This window comes from Populus nigra, chromosome 6 (assembly GCF_951802175.1).
Source record: "Populus nigra chromosome 6, ddPopNigr1.1, whole genome shotgun sequence".
Classification (NCBI taxonomy): domain Eukaryota; kingdom Viridiplantae; phylum Streptophyta; class Magnoliopsida; order Malpighiales; family Salicaceae; genus Populus; species Populus nigra.
In genome coordinates, this window is record NC_084857.1 from 2,130,798 (window position 1) to 2,153,105 (window position 22,308).

Sequence of the window (22,308 nt, forward strand, 5' to 3'; positions counted from 1 at the left end):
AAACACAAAAATATCGACGAGAATTATAGCTTGCAGACTAGAATATAACTTCTTTTATTTATTTCGGAAGGGTATTATATAAAATAATTATTAAACTTTAGGGACCTCTTCAAACGTCACTGGAACAGTAACAAGAGAAACTTATGTAAATAACTAAAATAAAATTGACTAGATCAAGCTCTGTTGACTTCATTAGATGGATTAAATTGAAAACTAAAAACATGTTTGGGAACGTGTTGCAAACCGCGTTCCCAGAAAATTTAAATTTTTTTTATGCTAAAATTTAATATGGATTGTACGTTTTAGATCGTTTTGATGTGCTAATGTCAAAAATAATTTTTAAAAAATAAAAAAAGTTATTGGCATGTATTTTAGCACAAAAAATTATTTAAAAAACAATCACTACCACACTATCAAGCACTTTTAAGTATGTAAGAATTTGACTAGCACCTCTCCAACACGCACTAATTAATGTTCATGAGTTTATTTTACAAATTTAGCATGACCCTTGCGAAATAGAGGGAAAACTGTCCTTGTAAATAAAGAATGAAAAAAATGTTCATAATTAATCATTTAGTATTTATTACTATGATGGTATGAAAGCGATGGAGATTATGGGAAGAATAGAAAGGACATGTCTACTATACACATTTTGAAAATATAGAAATTCATTCCAGATTTATTATTAATATAAATTTATTTTTTTAATAAAATATTTTTTTTTATTTTAAGACACTAGCAAACAAAAAATCCAATTGTCTTTCACTATCCTAGTATAAAAGCTTTGGAGACAACAAGGATAAAGAACATGTTTTTATATACTTGTTTTAAAAATACAGAAATTCATTCAAGATTTATCACTGAAATAAATTTTTTTTTAATCTTCTTTAATAGACATGTTTTTACCTCTTTTATATATTTTTTATTTTATTTTAAGAAACTGGCAAACAAAAAATTCAACTGTCTTTGCTTTGCTTGATAATAGAGATTTGACCAGAATACTACCTCGTCATAAAACTCTGTCTCGTGGAGGCATATCTAGCCAGTTTGTGTCAGCAGCGTAACTATATTGAGCTCATAGGATTAACATTACTATAATATTTCTCAATCTTTGGAGATTTTATACAAGAATTTCTTCAAAAGAACGAATCTTTAATCATATTCCCCAGCTCAAACTCCAGGTTCTAGCTAGCTTATAAGAACAGCTGACTTTGTATTCCTATATATCTTGCTAATATACTATTACTATAATAAGATCGTATCTAACAACTGACAAAGTCGTAATCGACCGATCGAAACCTGTTCCTGTTCTAACCGATCATCAGCTTAATTTAAAAAGCCAAGGCATAGTTAGCATGCTCAAAAAAGTCCACTGTTCTGATCCAGAATTTATGAGTACTTTTGCCGTTAGCTAGGAACCAATGGGGGGAATTCTACCACTTCTAGATGGCAATTATTAGCGAGGATATATATAAAATTTAGACATGCTTGTCCGAATTCTCTAGCAAGTCCTCCCAATGAATTTAAAATGTTTTCGAGGACCAATTGGCTTCCCAATTTGACTGCAAGGAATCGAGAAATTTCCAGTAAGTCTGGCTTATATTGCAGTGGAAATTTACAAGCAGACTTGTTTTGGTGATTGAGTCTCTCCCTTTTGTCTCCAGGGCTGCTTGTTGTGGTTAGAATTTAGAATTTTCAATGGTTCTTGAACTGAAGAGACCGTTTAGAAGGTGCTGGTATACAAGGGAAAATTAGGCGATTATCATATAAATTTTTAACAATAAACGACTTAACATAATATTAAAAGGATTTGGTAAAATAACATTTGTTTTATTTATCATGGTTGAAAAACACGATATTTATTAAATATTACACGATAATTAATTAGTATCGCAGTTGAGAATTACAATAAAATTTTAATTGATATGGTGATTTAAAACTCTTGCAATTCTTGTCCTTGAAAATTTGTCTTCCATGTCCCTTCATATAAATCTCCACCCAGACTTAAGGGTCCAGCGATACTCTCCGGAGCATATATTTTGTCTCAAAAGAAAAGTATACAAGGGAGTATGGTGAGGTATTCAAGAACTGCTCACATCTTTGCAATGGTCAGAGATCGAAGAAGGGGGAGGTATGCCTAAACTGCTCACACTTTAGGCATCATCGATCTAGACGAGATAGACAAGGAAAATCTTAAAATGGGCTCGAGGAAGGCTTTGAGAGCTTTCATTGCCGCTGGAGCAATGGAAGTGGGACACTTACCGTAGTAATGGCCACAGAATAGCCTGTGGAGGTATTGGCGAGAAGGATTTGGAAGAGTTCTTGGACACAGCCACAATACCTCAAGGGCTGAGGTCAAGGGAAGAGAATTGGACCTTATGCGTGGCTATCGGATGGGTGCCACGGCGGAAGAAAGCGCAGATGAAATTATTTTAATTACTACGCTAATTTTAAAAAAATAATAATATAAAAGCCAAAAATCCTATGGTTAAATGCCTAAAAGAGAAACTTTCAATGGTTTAATATCACAACATGTGTTAGGCGGTAGTTCAGTGGTAAAAGCTTGGGACTAAGAGGTTTGTTCTTTCTGTGGTCTCAGGTTTGAGTCATGTGGTTGCTTATATGATGGCCACTAGAGGCTTACATGGTCGTTAACTTCAGGACCCGTAGAATTAGTCAAGGTGCGTGAAAGCTGGCCCGGACACCCACGTTAAACTAAAAAAATATCATAGCATGTGTTGCTGTAATTTGTGGTTTTTTTTATATATTTTTTTTGATTTAACATGAATAATCACGTCAATTTTCACATACCTTAACTAATTTTATAGACTCTAAATTAACAATCACGTCGTAACTCTCGAATAAAAAAAAAAATATGTCTTTCTTACGTAGATATGTCGTGTCATTCATCGTTGGCAATTCTTTGGGTAAAGCCCCCAAAACATCCATCAATTCTCGATGAATCCCAAAGGAATTTTCTTTCTTTCTTTTCAACTGGGCCAATAATCCTCCTCAATTTAGTCATTTCACAAACTTACGTCAGATTAATCATTGAGGTGGTTAATTACCCGTCGCCAAAATTAGTAGTTTACAGTGCAGTCGTTGTCATCTCTTCTGCAAGCAGTTTTATTGTCGAAGTAACAATTATATTATATAAAAACTCAAGATATGAAAGGTTTTTTTAATATGAAATTTGAATACGTTCATACTGTCTTGGACAAGCAAAAATTAAACTAATTGTTTTAGTTGTTAGATAAAATTTTAATATATAATTTATATTATTTTATAATTCGTATAATTGAATAGACTTTCTAGCCAAAAGAAAGAAAGAAAAGGAAGGTGATTGAGCTGGCCTATTTATCATGTAACCAAATTGAGATAAATGTTTATTTCGTTCATGTAATATCTATAAATGGTTACCGACATTGTTGAATATTTGAATATAGCTCCAAGTGCTGTGTCCAATTGTTGTGTTAAAGGGGAAAAATAGTTATTAGGGCAGAATTGGAGGGCAGAACTCTATTCAAGCTGTGGCAGAGTGAACTCAAGAACTCGCTGAGTTTACTTCAACTCATATATAATATCAAGTAGTTTGTTATTTCATCTTAGCTTAATTAGTTAGATTTTAAATTTGTTTTTTAAAAGTTATCATTTTAAATCTTACAAATTTTATAATTATTAAAAATTTACATGATTATTAATTTTAAAATTTATAAAATTATCTAAATATATATAAATTAATTCACACACGCCCACTTAATTAAAAATAAAAAAAAAACAAGAAGTAGCCTGTCATTTGTAGGACATCCCCGATACCACCCACACTTTCTCCCGTGGTCGTAGAATTCAAAGCTAGCTAGGTTGGCAGGGTCGTTATGGGGGGACTTTAGGGACCATGATGACCGTTGACTGCCCCTTGTTGGGGGGGGGGGGGGGGGGGTGAACCTTGACTGCCCTTGTGACCCCGGAAAAGGGGTGCTGGGTCTTGGTAGGAGAGGTCTATCGTGTGCTTAGGTAGGGGAGGTCTATAGTGTGCTTATTCGTTCAGATTTAAGCAGTGTTTGAAAACGTGATTGCGATTGTATTTTTAAAAAATTTGATTTTTTTATTGAAATTTAATATGGTTTGTATGTTTTGGATCGTTTTGATGTGCTGATATCAAAAATAATTTTTAAAAAATAAAAAAAATCATTGGCATGTATTTTGACACGAAAAATTATTTAAAAAGCACCCGCAACCACACTGTCAAACACACTCTTGGAGACAATGAACTAGCTCAATGTTGCCGGCTAGGTTCAATGGATTCTCTTCTGCTGGGATCTATCTCTTACCTGATTGTCAAATAAATAAATAAAAAAAATTCTTAACATACAATGAGTTTTGCTAACAAGAGCACTTGTTAAGTAGCATTTATCCTGATTAATGACTAATGATCGATGATTAATATACTCTTTGTCCTGATTCCTTTAACAGAGGATAATTAAGGCAGTGTTCGATTACAATCTTGACCTGACATAGACAAATAATGGTAAAAAAAAGCAGTCCTGATTTCTATGACAGAATAATTAAGGTAGTGTTAATACAAAAATAAAAGGTAGAATTTTATTTGGTTGAAAAGAAATGGATATAAAATAAATATATTTATAGAACAATTTTTAAATAAATTTATATATTTTTAAAATAAAAAGCACATGAAAACATGTTATTTTTTTGCTTGTCTAGTATTATAGTATATAGTGTTTTTTCTTTTAAAAACACACTAAAATAAATTCTTTAAGGTTTTTTATTTTTAACATTACCACATTAAAATCATGAAAATATACTAATAAAACCATCAATCCTATATTTGTTTTAGGCCAGATATATTTTTTGAAAAGTAATAAAAAATCAGAAATGTGTTCTTTATTTTCACGTTTTCCTCTCTTCGACACCAAATCAGAAATCAAACACGTTGAGCTTTTTAACAGGGCAACCGCCACTAGCTTTGCCCACATACAATTCAAAGGAATTAATTACCATGGTGATTAAAGCAAGGGTGACTTTACCGGAGAATAAACAGAGATGTAAATTTTAAGCAGCCAAGGGTGACTTTACTGGGATCAACCAAGATCAAGATGAAGATCAAGATCTGCGGCGTTGTATTCAGTGCTCATGTCATCAAGGGAGTGAGACCCCGGTCTCTGCATTCACATGTTAATCGACTCCCTTTTCGAAGGAAATTACATGAATTTAGATATTTCTGGGCATTTTCCCCCCAACAATTCAAGTTATTTTCACCCTTTTTTATTTATCTGTATTAGATTTGATTTCAAATAAACTATATGCATTCAAATTGATTGATGTATTTATATAAAAATAATTATTCTTACATCTCTTTTTAATCATATCTATTTTTATCATATCTATTTTTTTATGATAAAATTAAATAGAGTAATTTGTTCTGTGATTTTAATTCGATAGGATAAAATTACTGTCTTTCTAAAAAAAAAGAAAAAAAAAATGCAAAATCTCATTTATGATATAAATTACACTTGAAAACGATGTTTGTAGCTGTCAAAGAGCTCCTTCTTTTCTTTTCTTTGGGAAATGTTTTTAAAAAAAAATTGATTTTTTATTTGCTTTAAATTTTTAATTTTTTTATGTTTCAAAATTGTTTTGATATACTGATGACGACGTGAAAAATATATTTTTTTAAAAAAATATATTATTTCAATACATTTTTAAATTAAAAACAACAACAAATTATTCCATAAACAATCTGCTGGCTAGCTACGTTACAATATATATATATGATGCAGGACAGGGTGGACAAGCAAAGAAATAAAAGGAGTAGATTGGTTTGATAACAAATTTACAAGAAATCCGACTATAAAAGACACATCAAATCACTGATTTTCCTATAAACTTGGTTGAATAATATGGCTCTTGTCATTTTATCTATGTCTTGTTCTTGATTTGTTTATTCTAAATGAACTTAAACTATATAAACAAGTAGATGATTGCATGATGTCAACGAAGAAATTGCGGGGCTCCATGGAAATAGCCAAGAGAAGGGTAATTAATATATACTAAAATATATATTAATATATATATATATATATATATATAGACACACTAAAATATATAGCATGTTCTTATCATATGATATGACCTAGAAATCTGTATCATCTCCGTGCCTGCCTGCCTCCCTAGCTAGGGCTGATGATAATGCTGACCAGGTCTGCTTCCACGTAAAATATATCACCTACAAATTATTCCGATCGAATATGTGCGAGAGAGAGTTTATTTTTTTTATTTTTTGAAAGAGATGAAACGATTTTTTTTTATTTTATTACTGGCCGTTTGAATTGCGACTATTCAAAGCGACAACGACTGGTCATCTCATTCTTGTTGGATTTCTTTTTGTGCCCAACAAATAAGAAAACAGATTACATTAAGAATTATAGCAAAGTTATTAATTTATCTATAGATCGAGCTAGTCGCCTGGTTGCATTGTTTGAATAAAGATGGAATAACATCTTATTTTCTCCAGTATATTATGAGTCCAGCCAGCTTGACTGCTCCCTTGGCACCAGTGGAGTGTTGCAACCCATGAAATAAAAATAAAAAATAAAAATATTACAGATCGAATCGCCAGTGAGATCGATACTCACTCCAATGTTAATCGGGAAAACAACCACCAATCTAGGTGGTGGTGGGTTGGCATCTGCTTTGACGTACGTAATTATATATGAAGAGGTTCTTATCCTTAACCTATGCTGTGCAATGACTTTTATAAACTAATTGTATTTATATACCAAAAAATTGACTTCTAGTTGATGCTAAACATATATGCTAAAAAATTAAACTTTTAGAGAAAAAAACTAAGACTTTAAAGCAAAGAAAATAAAGAATGGGGATTGAAAAATATATATCTCTGCAATACTTTAATTAATCATCAAAACTTCATAACATTTAGAAAAATAGAATATAAATACTAAAATCCTAACTAAAACAAATGATTAATCTAATCTTATGGACTATTAAATAAAATATCCAGCAAATAAAGTTTAATTAAAAATTTTATATAAATTAAACTAAAATATAAAAAGACTAATCTCTCTATCATTTAATAATTATATGAGTATGTAAATAATATTTCAAGTTCGATCCCCAATAAAATAAAATTCTAGGAACTTGAACAGTCCCATCTTTAAAGCACGGGCAAAGAGATTTTGATAGATTGAGCTGATGAAGATGTTCTGCCATGCCACCATCCTCACCTTCTCCAATTACAAGCAAGCATCACTTGGCTGAAAGCTATACGAACAGAGACCGACTCGCTTAGACTGGACCCATGATCCATTTGACCATCAGTTTTCTTTCGGCAAATAAGCCTGCTCTCATTTTCAAATGGACCGTGGCCAGGCCCACCTCAACCACATGCGTCGTCGATAGATATTGATAAATGCTAGTTTACTAATTGTCTCAAGAGATTTTTTTTCTTTCTTTCATTGAAGTAAAATCCTTGTGAATATTATAAAGTGGATGGCATATTTTAGGTGAAATAAAAATTGGGATAAAATCAAGATTGAAGAAATATCCAAGAAAAATCATCTAAAAACTTGAGATTGATACTGCTTCCACCACGCTTCATCATTTCAACACTTTTGGTTATGCATATGGGATTTGTTGAGCCATCATATTCCTCCATGAAAGAAATTATAAGCTAGAGGTTCGAGAAAGGAGGAATTCCCACCTGAACATTCCCAATTCTTTCAAGGCCTCAGCCCTTTTTTACCCCTTTTATCATTGACTAATGTCTCATTAGCAATTCTTTGCGGATTCATGCATTGCAAACAACTTGTTGCTCATCTTAGAAGTTTGCTAATCCTAGCTAATTAATGTGATATACTTGAAGAGAAAATTAATTATGAAATACAGCCCGTGTCATTTCAAGATCAAGAAAACTCGTGAATATAATAATTATAGCGCAGTGGGTGTATTTAACCTGCATAACGTCAAAAGGCAGAAAAGTAAAAGAAAGATACTGGTGTGATCTTTGAAAACAAAGGTAAATCCATCCGTGTACAGGGGGGGAATAAAAAGACTCTGAAAGGACTGTGAAAGGTGACCTTGAAACTTCCAAGATGCTCCCCATACACTGAAAAACAACTGAATTGTCCCGGACACTGAAAAATAACACAAGCAGGAGATTTTTGAAAGATCATCGGGACTCCAGCTAGTAAAGTTGTTCTCTCTTGTCCTGCCACCATCTCCACCTGTAAAGAAGGAAACCAAAGCATGACTTAGCTGTGGAAATCTTTACTGGCCGATCTTGCCCTGGCCCCATCATCGCCGGCCTAATTGTTGCCTCGAGATAGAGCAGGCCCAATGAAGTAACAGCTATCTTTTCATAATGAATTTTTGGTGCATAATTAAGAGAAAAAAATCACAAAAAGATCTTGGTGATTAAATTAAACACCTACGTTTTATCAAATCACCATCAGTTCCAAAGTTATAAATCACTCAAAATAAGTTCTTCTCTCTTTTATCCTTTTCCTTTCGTACATGATTTTGAGAAGTGAAGATTCCAATCTGAGCACTTAAATTTTCAAAAATCCAACCTTAATTAAGTTAGTGAGTGTGTGTTATACGAGGTTTTCTGTGATCAGGTGTCTCAAATCTAATTAATATATCTTAAATGAATATAAAAGCATGGTTTGATTTTCACTTACCAGTAATAATCCCATCTGGGTCGGACTTTGGTCATCCGATTTTCACCATAGGGGTAATCAGTTTCAGCCCTTCTTGTATTCTGGAAAGCACAACATCCTGTCGAATAAATTCCAATCAGAAGCACAACCATCACAATATTAAGAACTGAAAGCTTGCGCCAATCCCTTCTAACATCTTCAAGAACTCCAGCTTTGCACGAATCACACTCGTAGCACAGTAAAGTTGGGACATTGTTCCATCGATAGCAATCTGGGTCTTGGGGCACCGCTGTTGCCATGTTGTAGTTACATGAAGTTGGTGGCTTACAACATCCAGACTGCACCAAAAATATAGACATTAAAAAATCAAGAAAAACAGCCACAAGGCCAGAAAATTCAAGAGTGAACAAGATTGATGAGATTAGAGATTATACCTGTATGGGAGACATGTCTTTCTCTAGATAATCAAGAGGGGTCCATGAGGCAAGCTTAGCACAAGTCTTAGAACCCAATATGCAACTCCTAATTGTTCTCCAATAATCAGGATCTTTAATTCTGTTTCTTAACCATGGAGAATAATCTTCGAGTCTATACTCCTTGTAAACCCTACCGGGCACTTCCACACCGCCGCCTTGGCTAGTGACAACAAAGCCAAATATAGTCAAACCCATTAAGGTTGCAATAAGGAGTAACATGACTACTAGGTAGACCCAAAGTGCCCATGCTACATGAAAACATGCACCGATGAAGCCAGCTAGTGAGATTATAAGCACGACGAAGCCTACAACAAGGAGTGGGGTTTGGAGGAAACCTTCACAGGTTGTGCTACTCCTTGCCATCCATAAACCTCCACCAATTATTGGTATGGATGCTAAGAGAGTGAAAAGATTCAAGAAACCAATTAATGTGTTGCTAAACCTATACATCTCCTTGGCTTAATTAAAATCTCTATATGTTAAGACTTAGACCACAGTACTAAACCCGAACCTCTCTTTCCCTCTTTTGCTCCATTAATTTCTATTAGTGTTCTCTCTCCTTAGCATGATGCTTCTTTTCTTGTTATATATAAGGTGTCTTCTTCAGCTTTTCTTTTTTCACTTTTAACGGGTGGCATTGCTTTTCTTTATTTTGTGTTCCTGCAAGATTCAAGAATTCAAATGTTTATAACCTTTGCTCTATTTGCTTTTTTGTGTATTAGGGTATTCAAGAAAACTTTATGCGATGTATGTAGAATGAGTTAATTATACTTCTTAGTCTGCAAGTAACTTTGTCGAGCGTTTAGATTGACTGATCTGCCCTGGAAGCATACTGTATTGAGATTCCTAATCTAGTCTTAAGTTCCAATTTGCAAGGACTTGGTTTAGGAATAAAATTGGGCAGGCGATGCGAAACACAACCCACAATTCTTATAGCATACTTGAGAAGGAGAAATTATAGTCATTTCATTTTTCATTTTTTTTTCAAATATAATTCATGATTTAAATGATAGGAATACCTCATGGCGTGCCCATACCAGGTGAGAATAATTTGAAAAGTTTAAAATTATAGGGTTCCTAACATACATGCATGAATAAGTAGACAAACGTAGAAATTACGATGTCTTCCTACCTTTCTTTATTAATGAAAGTGTATGGTTGCTCTCCATTGTTTTTTTACACTAAAACCGATTCCAGAGATAACCCATCTCAAATTCCAAATCGAGTTCGTATCATGAATCAAGTATATGGAGATTATGTTGATCAATATTATTTTGATAAAAAAAACCAGTTCAGAATAAAACCTGACCCGAGTTATAAGGTTTTGCGGGCTAGTTTTTGTAACTTTGTTTTTGCATGTACGAATTTGACACGTGAAGTTTGTTCACAGCAAGCAAGAATTCTCTTTTCTATTGCCAAATATTCTCTGAGGATATGGTAAAGGCATCAATCCGTAATGCAATTGACCAAGGCAAGCAAAGAATAGCAGGCATTTAGGTAATTGCAAGCTTGTAGAACAGTGAGATGCTTTCAGGGCTTGGACCCTCTTTTTAGCTTTCTTTTGAAGCATGGCCAGAACGAGAATTATCTCCGGTTGAGGGGGATCACAGAATAAAATGATGCTTCTTCATTATCTCCACCCATCTTTGTTTTAGTGCCTTTTTTATTCACTTTACGGCTCCACTGAACAATCTAATTTCTTAATTGTAATGAATTCCCACCAAGTTTCATGTCCATTGCTCAATAATGACAGAAAACAAGTAGGAAATTGTTGCATCAGATGCATAAATGCTAACTAATTGAAAAGACCAGAAGACTTTTAATGTTCATTCTTTATTCTTAGCCGAGCAGCGGGAAGACAATGAGGCTAAAAAGATTTCTAATTTTTGTCATTTCTACTTTTAATTTGTTTAATCAAGTAATGATATGAAAAGAAAAATTAAAACACTCTATACGCAGCTAGTAACCTTCAGGATTAAACAACAGGAAGTCTTCTAGGACTAAAATGCTGGCATGGGTTCGTTTTTCAGAAATTGCCTAAATAGCAATAAAGCAAGTCGAGGCTGAGTTAAAGGCACCTCATGCCCTGCTCCCCTTACTGTCACATAGGTCAAGCCCTTGTACACTTGGCTCCAGCCACCAACCTGAACAAACCAAGCATGAAAAAGAAGCGCAAATCAATACCAACAGAAAATTCTTCGTGCTTAGAGAAAATCAGAGATATGAAATCTATATACTCTACGCAAAAACCACCACTTCAGCATTTGTAGTTGACTAACCTGATGATGGTCATCGTGCCAAGCATACCAGCTTATGTTGGTTTGTAGCTGTAGAGCATTAATGGAGTATCTGGTTGCAGTTAGTGGCAAAATTGCATCTGTATCACCACTGGTGACAGAATAAATATCGATTACCCTTTGAGAAAATATGATTTCCCTGTTATTGATTTTATGCAAATTATCAGAATGGATGACTTGTAAGTAAATCTTTTTCAGCATGAGCTTACCTGAAAACCCATATTCTAATACCAGCTGCTATAAGTTCTTTGAAGATTGGCAACATGGATTTAGGAGAATCACTCCAGTTTCTCCTAACAATAGAGCTGCAAGTGGCCCAAGGATGAGGAATCCTGGTAATATTGGCATGAAGAGCCCTTTGCACCTCTGGGCGGTTCATGTATCTTTTTGTGTACATCACCAAACACTCGTCATTTCCTCTGAATTTCCATGGCTAAAACCCAACAAATGAAAGCTACGAACTCGTTAGGACAACCAAATTATTATCACAAGTTCCACCATCAATCAGCGGAAAGTGTGGAATAAGAAAAGGAAGAGGGATTTGAGTGATCCAAGAATATAATATACCAGTGAATGGTTTAGATAGTGTCTAAGAGTAATGATTTCATTGCAAGGAGAGCTGTAAATGCTATAAGGATTTATATCTCCAAACTCTGAATATGCCCTCTTTAAAGCACTGTTGCATTCACTTTTTGGGAACAAGAAAGTACTATTTGGGCAGAACTTCTTTAGATCTTTATAAGTAGAATCGGATATCAATCCATGGTTCCACCAGAACTCGTGTGTGCCAACGTTATCGTGATAATCATCTATAAGAGGATTGCCCAGCTGCAAAAACAGGAAAAAAAAAACATTAATTAAGATTGCACGTCAAGATATTTTTGGACCAATTTTAGTGTTGTTCAGGGCAAGATTGACACACCAAGAAACCTGTGAAATTAATGACAGGATTTTTGACTCCCTTATTTCTCCGGGCTATAATTCGTGACAGCTCAGGGATGTAATGACCTGAATTTGCATGGATTAACGAAATATTAATTGATGCGATCAAAGTATTAGCCAAACGTTAGTTGGAGATGGGCAATTAATTAATTAACCACCTGCGTAGCTTTCTCCAGCAATGTAAAAAGGCCTGTGCTTGTATTGAGTGAACCTCTCAAACCAGTTAACCAGAAAAGTGTAAGCATCTTTGGCTGCACTTTCAGATTTCAACAATAATCGCCTAGTTAGGGACTAGGGAGGGTAGGCTAACAAACTTGTTGACAAATTATAGCAAAATTATCTATTCTATACTTTTACGAGTACCTGTCCTCTTGTCACCAACCGTGTATGTATCTGATGAAGTATTTGAATAAGAAAATCCCACACCAGCAGGTGAATCAAGAAACAGCAAATTTGCCACTGCAAAAACCAAAACTCTCTGATATTTTATTCTTTCTTGCAACACTCAAAATGTCACAGCACTTGCACCAATGCACATGAAACTTGAACAGAGGAGAATCGACAGGCAATTTAATAGAGACACCCACCATTATTCAAGGTCCCATCTAGATATAAATGAGGCCTTGATGACTGGTTATTGTAATGAAAAAACAATAAACTGCTAAGATAACACATTAAGCGATTAACCTCAGAGATTATTACATGATCATCTTGACCATGTTTACCTTTATTCCAAGCATATGGATTCAAATGCAGGGTCTTGCCATCAGGTCGGACCCTGAATGGACCGACCTCCTCTGAAGCTCCATAGGCCACAGATGAGCAGCCAGGCCCACCATTGAGCCATAGAACTAGTGGCTTTGACTTGGGCTTGACAATCTTGGGGGCCTCAATCAACCAATAAAAGAGAGCCCGTCCTGCCGACGGGTCCACAGTAATGTAGCCAGAGAATTGAGAGAAGCTCACATTTGGTGGCTGCCCTTGTAGCTTGATAATCTTATCCCTCCTCTGCTCTTCAAGGTGACCGTGATTGGTGGCCGCAATAGTAGAAAGCAGGAGTGTAGCAAGATTTAAGACGTAGAGGAGAGAGCGAGAAGAGGTCCTAATGTGCATTGCCATAAGTGAAAAATCAGGCTTTGCTTGTCTGTCTTGAATGCGGGTTTCGGGGTCTTTAAAGGGTGTTTAAATTAGTTGTTAGCTCGTTAACAATTGACTTCAGCCCCTGCTTTTAGGTTGTCTAAGAGTATAGCCAAAGCATGTGTTATTTAGAAAAAACTGTGTAGCCTGCAAAGTCAGTTATATGTTATTATTCATTGACTTCTTACATGCCCCCTGCGCTGTCCATAGTACCTCCTTTTGTTGAACTGCATGCACACAAGATATGGTGGTCGAATTTTTTTTTGGGTTGGTACCTGGTAGTTTGTGCTCCTACTTCATCATCCAAAGTTTTCCCCTTTTTTTTTTAATCCAAAACCGTTGAGCAGCTATGTTCACCTTGAAACGGTATCAACAAATGTTCTTTTAGCGTTCCTTTTTCTTCTTTTGCTGCTGAAAATAAGAGGCATTTTAAACTACCCTTACTTCGGCAAGAAATTTTGCGTATAGACGTATCACTGGAGTTGTTGTATTGATATAGAAGAAATGGAGATAGATAAGACATGTATCGACGTATTTTCTATCTTGAAAATACAGAAATTCATTCAAAAACTCTATGGGAAATGAATTTATTTCTATTTCTTTAATGATACGCGTTTTTTTGTTTTCTATATCTATCATTGCTAATGCTAACCAAACAATCAAAACTGAAGTTCAGGGCACCTTCCTAATGATCCGCTGGACGGTTTGTGCAAACGGGGAGAGGAGGATCAAGATTAAGAAACATGCTGTTTGAGCCCTGTTTTGGCTACTATATTACATGATGCGACAAACATGTGAGTTATAAATATTGCAATGAGCTGGACAAGGATCTGCCGCCCCAATATTATTACCATGGACCATCAACTTCTTTTGATGGAATTGATGGCGCCTGTGCATTCTCCAATAAGCTACACCCACATGGGGCAAGTGGTCCTACTAGAGCACACTGTTCCTCTTTGCCTCCTGGGATTCTTGACTTCTGGGTGTTACACTGTTTCTTGGATTGGAAGGTCATAAATGATAAAACTAGCCGTAACAACGCCCCCAACTTCGTTACTTTTGAGGCACGGGTCCTTACAACACCTTCTTATAGATAGTAGCAGTGATAATTTTACTGACTACTTTTATGATTCTAACATTTCTTTTGATTTTCAGAATGATGCATTTATGATGAAGTCCTTTCATGCGAAATACTTTGAATTGCGTGCATGCAAGGTCAGAAGTGTGGGTTACCACAGGCCTCTCCTCCCCCCTTCATTTGATTCATATCAGTCCACCGAATTTGCCCTGCTGCAAATTTGATGTTGGGTTTCAAGAGTTCACCCTTGTAGGGTAATCTTTTTGCACCCCATGGTGTTAATCTGAGTTCTTTCAACTGGATTTAGAGTGAAGTTTCCAAAAATTGCTAACCAAACCAAGAAAAAGTAAATCTCTGGGGCACAAATATTTTAACTCCATTATGTATAAATTTCTTGGAAATTAGTACAATTCTATTGTCTAAACTTACAGTTCAAATAATTGAATTACTATAAAGAATAGCTCCATACATTTTGATATGCTACAACTTAAATATAGAAATGGTGCGCTTATGGAAGAATGGAAGAGCACTCGAGAGGAATGCTTCTCTTACTCTGTCATTTATAAGCCTGTGTATGAACAAATTCTATTATCTATCGCTTGTTTATTCATCAATGATTAATGCAAGGAAGACTAAAAGCTTCGGCCCGGCATGGACTTGTTCCCCAAAAATGACATGAAAAGAATAAAAGCCTGTCGAGGGCGATGGAGTGGAACTTCATGCCCTGCTCCGGTCACTGTTACAAAAGTTAGCCCTGTGTATACTTGGCTCCACCCGCCAACCTATGACAGAGGCAAGAAGAAGATGGGAGACGAACAAATTACCATGGAGTTCTGTAAGATTATTATACCACCCTTTTCTTAGTACTGAATTGCAAGAAAAGAATATCAAATCCCCAAATGTTCAGTTCAATGGTTGCACCAAAATAAGGTGGTTGTAGCAATTAGTTCTCTGTATAGTAGATGGGTACTTACCTTTCCACTGTCATACCACGGATACCAATTGATAATAGTTGGTAGTTTTAGGGCATCAATTGAGTATCGAGTTGCAGTAACAGGAACCACTGCATCAGTATCTCCACTGGCCAAAGAGATCAAGCAGAGTTAGATGCATTGCGTGATGAGGCAAGAAACAATTGAAGGCAAAAAGTTATATGCTGACCAGTGCCGTAACATAAAACAAAGGCCAAATCCTAATTGAAAATAATAAAGTCCGACCTTTTTTCATATTTTCGCTTTGCAAGACATGCATGCCATTATTGCTGAAGGTATGAGAATGTTATACAACACCAAAGTAAATTCTTAAAGTTGACTATCCAAAAAGAATATCCATTCCGTTATTTTTATATAATCATAGCTTTCGGTCATCGTTAAGCAGCTGTTTTCCTATGAATTCTGTCTATCCCATTTAAACTCAGTTTCAGATGCTGCCTTCGTGTTGACTTCGGTGACTCTTCTCAGTCAAGTGGACATATATAGTTCATACGCTTCCACCTAACAAAACAAACATTTGGGCCCAGTGCAATTATTGGTGCTAGAGCACACAGTATGTCTCGCCTACTGTAAATAAATCCAAAGTCGTCAATCTTTATCAACACTACCTACTGCAAACAAGCTTCCCTATCCAGACATGGAGATTAGTTTAGTTGGCCAAGAACTCAGCGGTTCAAAAGAAATTTATTCTGTTCCAACTTCCCAGTTCCCAACTACCAGGTATAGGTGAAAACATGATCCAACAAAACCTCTCGGCTCTTTACCGACCAACTTAGGCCATAGTTAGTTGCAAATAAAGATTAAACTCAAGTGTTCCACAAAAACAGACCAATGGATCCAAATAACATGAAAACAGATCAACACAAATTAGTTGGAGTTAGCTAAACGAGTCCTTTTTGTTAGTTCCACCGTGTCTATGTCAACATCTTCTTTGACATGTTCAGAAACAAAAACATCTAGAAACAACTCTGAATCATAAAGAAGATCCACGTACACAAGCAAACAAATCACAAAAATAAAAATGCTAAAAAGTTTGTATCATTAATTTCAAACAGCAAGTTAGATCTCCTGCTCACCGAGATCAAGTATTGAAAAGAAATGCATAATAATCAATTCCACGAGCATTCCTTCTAGAACTACCATTTGATATCTTCAAGCAACTAAACAGATTTCCCTGATTTAATCCAGAACAAAGGGAATGGCGGGGAAAAGGCAAAGGTGGGAACTTACCTGTAGACCCATATCCTTAGACCTGCAGCAATGAGTTCTTTATATATAGGAAGCATGGAAAGGGGAGAATCTGCCCAGTAGTCTCCTACAATGTTACTGTGAAGTAGTGATTCAGTTAGCAGTGTTATTGGAAGATATGTAACAGAATTCTCAAAAAATTAAGAGAAAAAAATATCACCTGCATGTTTCCCATGAGTAAGGAATCCCAGTTACATTTGCATGGAGGGCCTTCTGGACTTCAGGGCGATTGAAGTACACTTTAGAATACCTCTCTGTGCAGGGATCATATGCTCTGGACATCCATGGCTGAGTTTGAAAATAACAAAATGAGCTTGGTGTATCTACTAAGTACCAGATTAAGTACTGTCTGGGGCAAAAAGTATGGACAGAGTGAATGAAGTACTGTAGAGCAATTCTAGTTCACTCGTCCAGCAATGAACAGTATTTACATTCATGGATTGTATGGTGTATGAGTTTTTACCTAAAATTTATCAAAGATAATTCAGGGATACAAAACAAACAAAATCAAAGTCTTCTATCAAAATAGCATTTTATGAAACTAGTACAGGTTGATAAAAAAATTTAAAAAATAACATAGGAGATAAAAGTGTTTGAAAAATAATACACTTTTGACTCGATTATTATTGAGAATACGGTTTTATTAACATCTGTTAATGATAATAATGGGTGTTTACATCAAAGAGCACAATCCACCTCAAAATTTTACATAAAATAAAGTTTAAACCACCACAATCAAAGACCACACAAAATCATAAGTTACCAAACCTCAAACTCATAATTAAAACAAAAGCTATTTTAACATTATTTTTATTTGTTAATTATTATCTCAGATTAATGCATGTGTTTTTTAAACATTATTTTTATTTATGTGCATTTTTTAAGTTGTTAATAGATGATTTGAAATATTAAACAACTTGTTCACATATTGATTTGTTAATTAACAATATTAAAGCATACTTATATAAACTAAGTATGAAAATGCATAATATACTAGACAACTTTAAAATCAACATGTTAATTAGCAAAAACAATATTATAAAAATAAAAAAAAATAACTCTTAACTAGAAAAATAACACAACACAATTATACACAACATAATAATATATCTTAGCCTATTTATGTCTTCTGCAACGACGAGTGGATGCAACAAAAAAACAGTAGAAATACTCGTGGAGACAAGGGGAAGATGATTCTAGTGTTTTGGTGAAGGATTGATATGTGTTTTAAGGGATTGAAGGCTGTTTTCTCTTGGGTTTTTTTGGTTTCTAGGGTTTTTTCTCTCAATAGTGGCGGTCATGGAAAAAAAAGAAAGGTGTTTATAAATGTATCGTAAACGCGATTCAGAATCGCGGTTTTGTTATGAAACCGTTATTCTGAATTGCAGTTGTGAAAGAACCATTATTGAGAATAGCGGTTGTATTAAAACCGTGATTCTAAATCACAATTTATATTTAAATCATTATTCTAAATAATAGTTTTTTAACAACCGCGATTTTCAACCGCAGTTATTTACAAACTATGTTATTTTCTCAAAACTTTTCAAATTTATATCATTCATTATTATCTTTCTTGAAACCATGTTAGTTTTCAAAAAAAAATTCCAAAATCAGAAGGAAAATCAGTCGTGCAAGTAAGAAACACAAATTTAATCATTTAGTTACCCTCACTCTTGTGGAATCTTTTAGAAACTGTAGATAAACATAATCTTATAGATGAAGATCTAACATCAAAAAGGAAAAGAATGGATTCAGATTTGTGTTTGTTGAGAGGTCAAGAAAAGTTTGGCACGAATTTAGAAGTCATGGTCAGAAACAGCATCACATGACACTAGTACCACAATCTATGGTCCAAAAACCACAAACTTGACTGATGCAGAAACTTAATATTTAACAACTACCTTCGGTACCCAAGACGAGCCCACAAATTAGCTATTCGGAAACAAGTCACTGTAAGAAAGTTGTCAATTTTTCGAGTAGTGAAAAAATACGAATATTTTTTTAACAGGCCACAGAATATATTTGCAAAAATATATGCTCGGTGGATAACCTTCTTCGAATGCAATTTGTTTGATAATTGTTATATTTTATTGCTAAAATATCCTGGGAACTTGCACATGTCTCTTTCAATCTAAGAAAACTATCTTCCAATGTCTATTAAGCTATTGATGGTAGAATCTTAGATGTGAAACGCTATGAGTAAAGGCTAGGCTTGTTCATGATAACTTTCCAGTCAAATCCAAGACTTAGAGGCTGGTGCCAAAAACCAATTGGGTGTCAAAAAAGACTTCTGTGAGCAAATGAAAGCATAATAGCCTTTTTTTCAAGAAAGAAATTTCATGCTAGGTGCAGAGAATCAACTTTTGATAATTATGCATCAGGTTCCTTGTTTAACTTGTATTGCATGTATCTTTCTGCTGACAGTTAAGCAGAATCCCTTGATGATGTTGATTCAGAGAAAAGGGTATGATAAGCGCTTACATAATGACCCCTTAGGTTGTGCCTCAAGGCTGCGGTATTATTGCAAGGCTGTGTGAAAATGCTATATGGATCAATGTTCCCTTGCTCCAACTCTGCAAGCTTGAGAGCCTTCATGCATTCTACTGATGGGTGTGTAGATGATACAAAATCACAGGTGAGGCGTAGAGTTCGATAGGTAGAATCAGAAATTAAACCATGGGTCCACCAGTACTCAAAGGTGCCAACATAATCATGATAATCATCAGTGACTGCATTTCCCACCTAAATGAAAGAAAAAGATATTGACTTAACTATTCAGTTTCCATTACGCAGTAGAAGTCTATACAATTCCCAATTTTTATGAATAACGAGTTGTGTTCTCACCAAAAATCCCTTGAAGTTAATTACAGGATTCTTAATTCCCTTGTTCTTCTGATAAACAATTTGGGACAACTGAGGTACATAGTGACCTGAAACCGAATTTCAAACAAGTAAACAGTGTGCAATCCCTAAGATGAACAAGTTAATGAGACAGTTAAAAAATAATAATGTTATGCAATTCAAGACCTGCGTAGCTTTCTCCGGCGATGTAGAAATCTCTATATTTGTACTGCGGAAACCTTTCAAACCAATTGACTAGAAATGTGTATGCGTCTTCAGCTACAAATGCACGACACCCAGTTTCCAAAAGCATTTAAAGAAGTCAAAATCAACTAACTTTACGCCAGAAAGGTATATAATCACATTGAATCAAAAGGCTACTGAATTGCTCAACAATCAAACAAACAAAACAATTACCAGTTCTCTGGTCACCAGCCGTGTACAAATCCGAAGACGTATTTGAATATGAAAAACCAACCCCAGCTGGAGATTCCAGGAACAGCAAATTCGCCACTGCCACCGACAACAACAGCAAAATAGACATGAGATGAATTCCAAAGAGAACAAGTTAAAGCACGAAACAGAAATGGCATTGTGTAAATTATCTATTACACATACACTTATTCCAAGCATAAGGATTGGAGTAAAGAGTTTTGCCATCAGGTCTAATGCGAAAAGGCCCAATCTCCTCAGCTGCTCCATAAGCAACAGAGGAGCAACCAGGGCCTCCATTGAGCCATAAAACAAGTGGTCTGGACTCAGGTCTGCGACTTGTCGGTGCCTCGACCAACCAGTAAAACAATGCCCTCCCGGATTGTTGGTTCACAGTCACATAACCTGAGTACTGATTGAACTCTACACTCCCTGGCTGCCCTGGCAAATATGTGATCTTGTCTCTTCCTTGATCTTCAAGAGGAGCGCATATACAGGAATAGACAAAAAGAGAGACTAAAAGGCAGAGAATAGAGAGCAAAGAATGACCCATTAATCGAACAGCCAATCAAGATATGATCCAAAACAAGCAAAGCCCAGAAACAGAAGTCACAAAAAGTTTCTGGCTTTGCAATGAAATTATCTAGACAATGTTATTAGGACATGATCTAGAGAGGGACAGATAGCCAATGAAATGAGAACAATAAACACAGGAAAAGAAGACAGAGAGTCACTTAAAGCGACTAAATAACAGACACAAGCACCACAAAGCCGAGTCTTCGTTGTCAACAATAGCAAACACAAACACAACTAAAACCAAGTAACAAAAATCCGAAATCACAGCAGTGTCAGCAAAAGATGAAACAAGACCGGGTAACACGAATCACAAGATGTTTCTTTTTAGAATGAACCTAACAAAAATCACAAAAACAAATAAAGCCCAGATCCCAAAATATCTCTTGAGTTCTAGCCAAGAAAACATTTATCCAAAGAAAGACTTTAAAAGAAGAGAAGGAAACATTAGACATTTATAATGAACAACTGTGTGCACTTGAATTCACATTCCCGATGGTTGTGATTAGCTGTCTATGGAAGGTATGTTGTGAATACAATCTTGTAATTTATTAGTATTATCTTTTCTTGAATTCTTTTATGGGATGTTAGATGGTAATCATTTAATGCCAGGAAATTTATTTATTCGTGTTCAGGAAGAAAAAGGAGAGGAATTTATTTATTTGTCTCTCTGAATTTGGTTTTATCAGGCACTTGACTGAAACAGCTGAGAGGCGCACATGGGATATTTTTGAAAAATGGTAGAATAAACCAAAAGGTCTGTAGCTTTTCAACTGGATCTTTAAACAGCCAGATGTAAACAATGAGGTGAGACTAAAATCTGGAATGATTGGAAGAAGAAGCTTCGTGTAGCATAGCCAGATAAAATAGGATTGTGAATGTTCATCAAACAGTGATAGTGCAGGAGTTGTTGTTCTTATTGACAAAACAAACTCTGGCATGTAATGGCGTGGTGTGAGGCAGCTAAGCTTGATGGCCCAAGGAATTTAACTACCATGTATGAATGGGAATGGTGGGACCTCGCCATTTCTGACTGAACGTTCCCTTTTCTGTTGGTAAGGCCATTGCAGCATTTTTTTACTGTTGAACTGCGGATTTGATAAGATCACTTTCTTTCTTTCTTTCTTTCTTTCTTTCTTGATTTTGATGATTTATTGCTCGAGTTTGAATTCTAATTCATATGTGTTTGAGGAGAGATTTTGTAAAAATATAGAGAGAGAGAGAGAGAGAAGTTAAAAAAAGCTTTAATTGGTATATATACCTTGCTCGTCATCTACATTATACATTATAAAGGAAAAAAGGAGAATATACACGGAGAAAGAAAAGAAAGGGATGGGAGAAAGGAATATTTCATGTCAGAAAAAGCATTCTCGTATTTTCAAAATTGTGGAAAGAGACCAGTGGGTTGATCCATGTGAACACATAGGTTCTCTATATATCAGTTATTGTTACCTGCCCGTGGGTTGATCCGAGAAAGCTAGTATTCCGGGTCAAGCTTTGACTGTTTTTTTACTTAAATCGAAATAGATATTAATTTAATAAAATCTTACCATCACATCTAGATTTTAAATTATTTGATTGATATAGTTAAACTCA

At 35.2% G+C, this 22,308-nt stretch overlaps 3 protein-coding genes across 3 annotated transcripts; all 3 read right to left on the reverse strand.

Moving 5' to 3' along the window:
• Positions 1–7,932: 7,932 nt before the first annotated feature.
• On the reverse strand, positions 7,933–9,813 carry LOC133696656 (tetraspanin-6-like). Its single transcript, XM_062118904.1, has 3 exons — positions 9,131–9,813; positions 8,718–9,034; positions 7,933–8,261 (listed from the first exon to the last, which is right to left on the reverse strand). The coding sequence occupies exons 1-3, from the start codon at positions 9,620–9,622 to the stop codon at positions 8,222–8,224; spliced, it is 849 nt and encodes a 282-aa protein (XP_061974888.1). The 5' UTR covers positions 9,623–9,813; the 3' UTR covers positions 7,933–8,221.
• Positions 9,814–10,985: 1,172 nt separating this feature from the next.
• Positions 10,986–14,077, reverse strand: LOC133697235 (serine carboxypeptidase-like 27). Its single transcript, XM_062119677.1, has 8 exons — positions 13,137–14,077; positions 12,775–12,870; positions 12,570–12,662; positions 12,392–12,477; positions 12,037–12,297; positions 11,679–11,902; positions 11,452–11,560; positions 10,986–11,316 (listed from the first exon to the last, which is right to left on the reverse strand). Exons 1-8 carry the CDS (start codon positions 13,528–13,530, stop codon positions 11,173–11,175), a joined length of 1,407 nt encoding a protein of 468 aa, XP_061975661.1. The 5' UTR covers positions 13,531–14,077; the 3' UTR covers positions 10,986–11,172.
• Positions 14,078–14,992: 915 nt separating this feature from the next.
• On the reverse strand, positions 14,993–21,655 carry LOC133697236 (serine carboxypeptidase-like 27). Its single transcript, XM_062119678.1, has 9 exons — positions 20,326–21,655; positions 20,125–20,220; positions 19,894–19,986; positions 19,711–19,796; positions 19,348–19,608; positions 17,027–17,154; positions 16,849–16,944; positions 15,601–15,706; positions 14,993–15,408 (listed from the first exon to the last, which is right to left on the reverse strand). The coding sequence occupies exons 1-9, from the start codon at positions 20,690–20,692 to the stop codon at positions 15,259–15,261; spliced, it is 1,383 nt and encodes a 460-aa protein (XP_061975662.1). The 5' UTR covers positions 20,693–21,655; the 3' UTR covers positions 14,993–15,258.
• Positions 21,656–22,308: the final 653 nt, after the last annotated feature.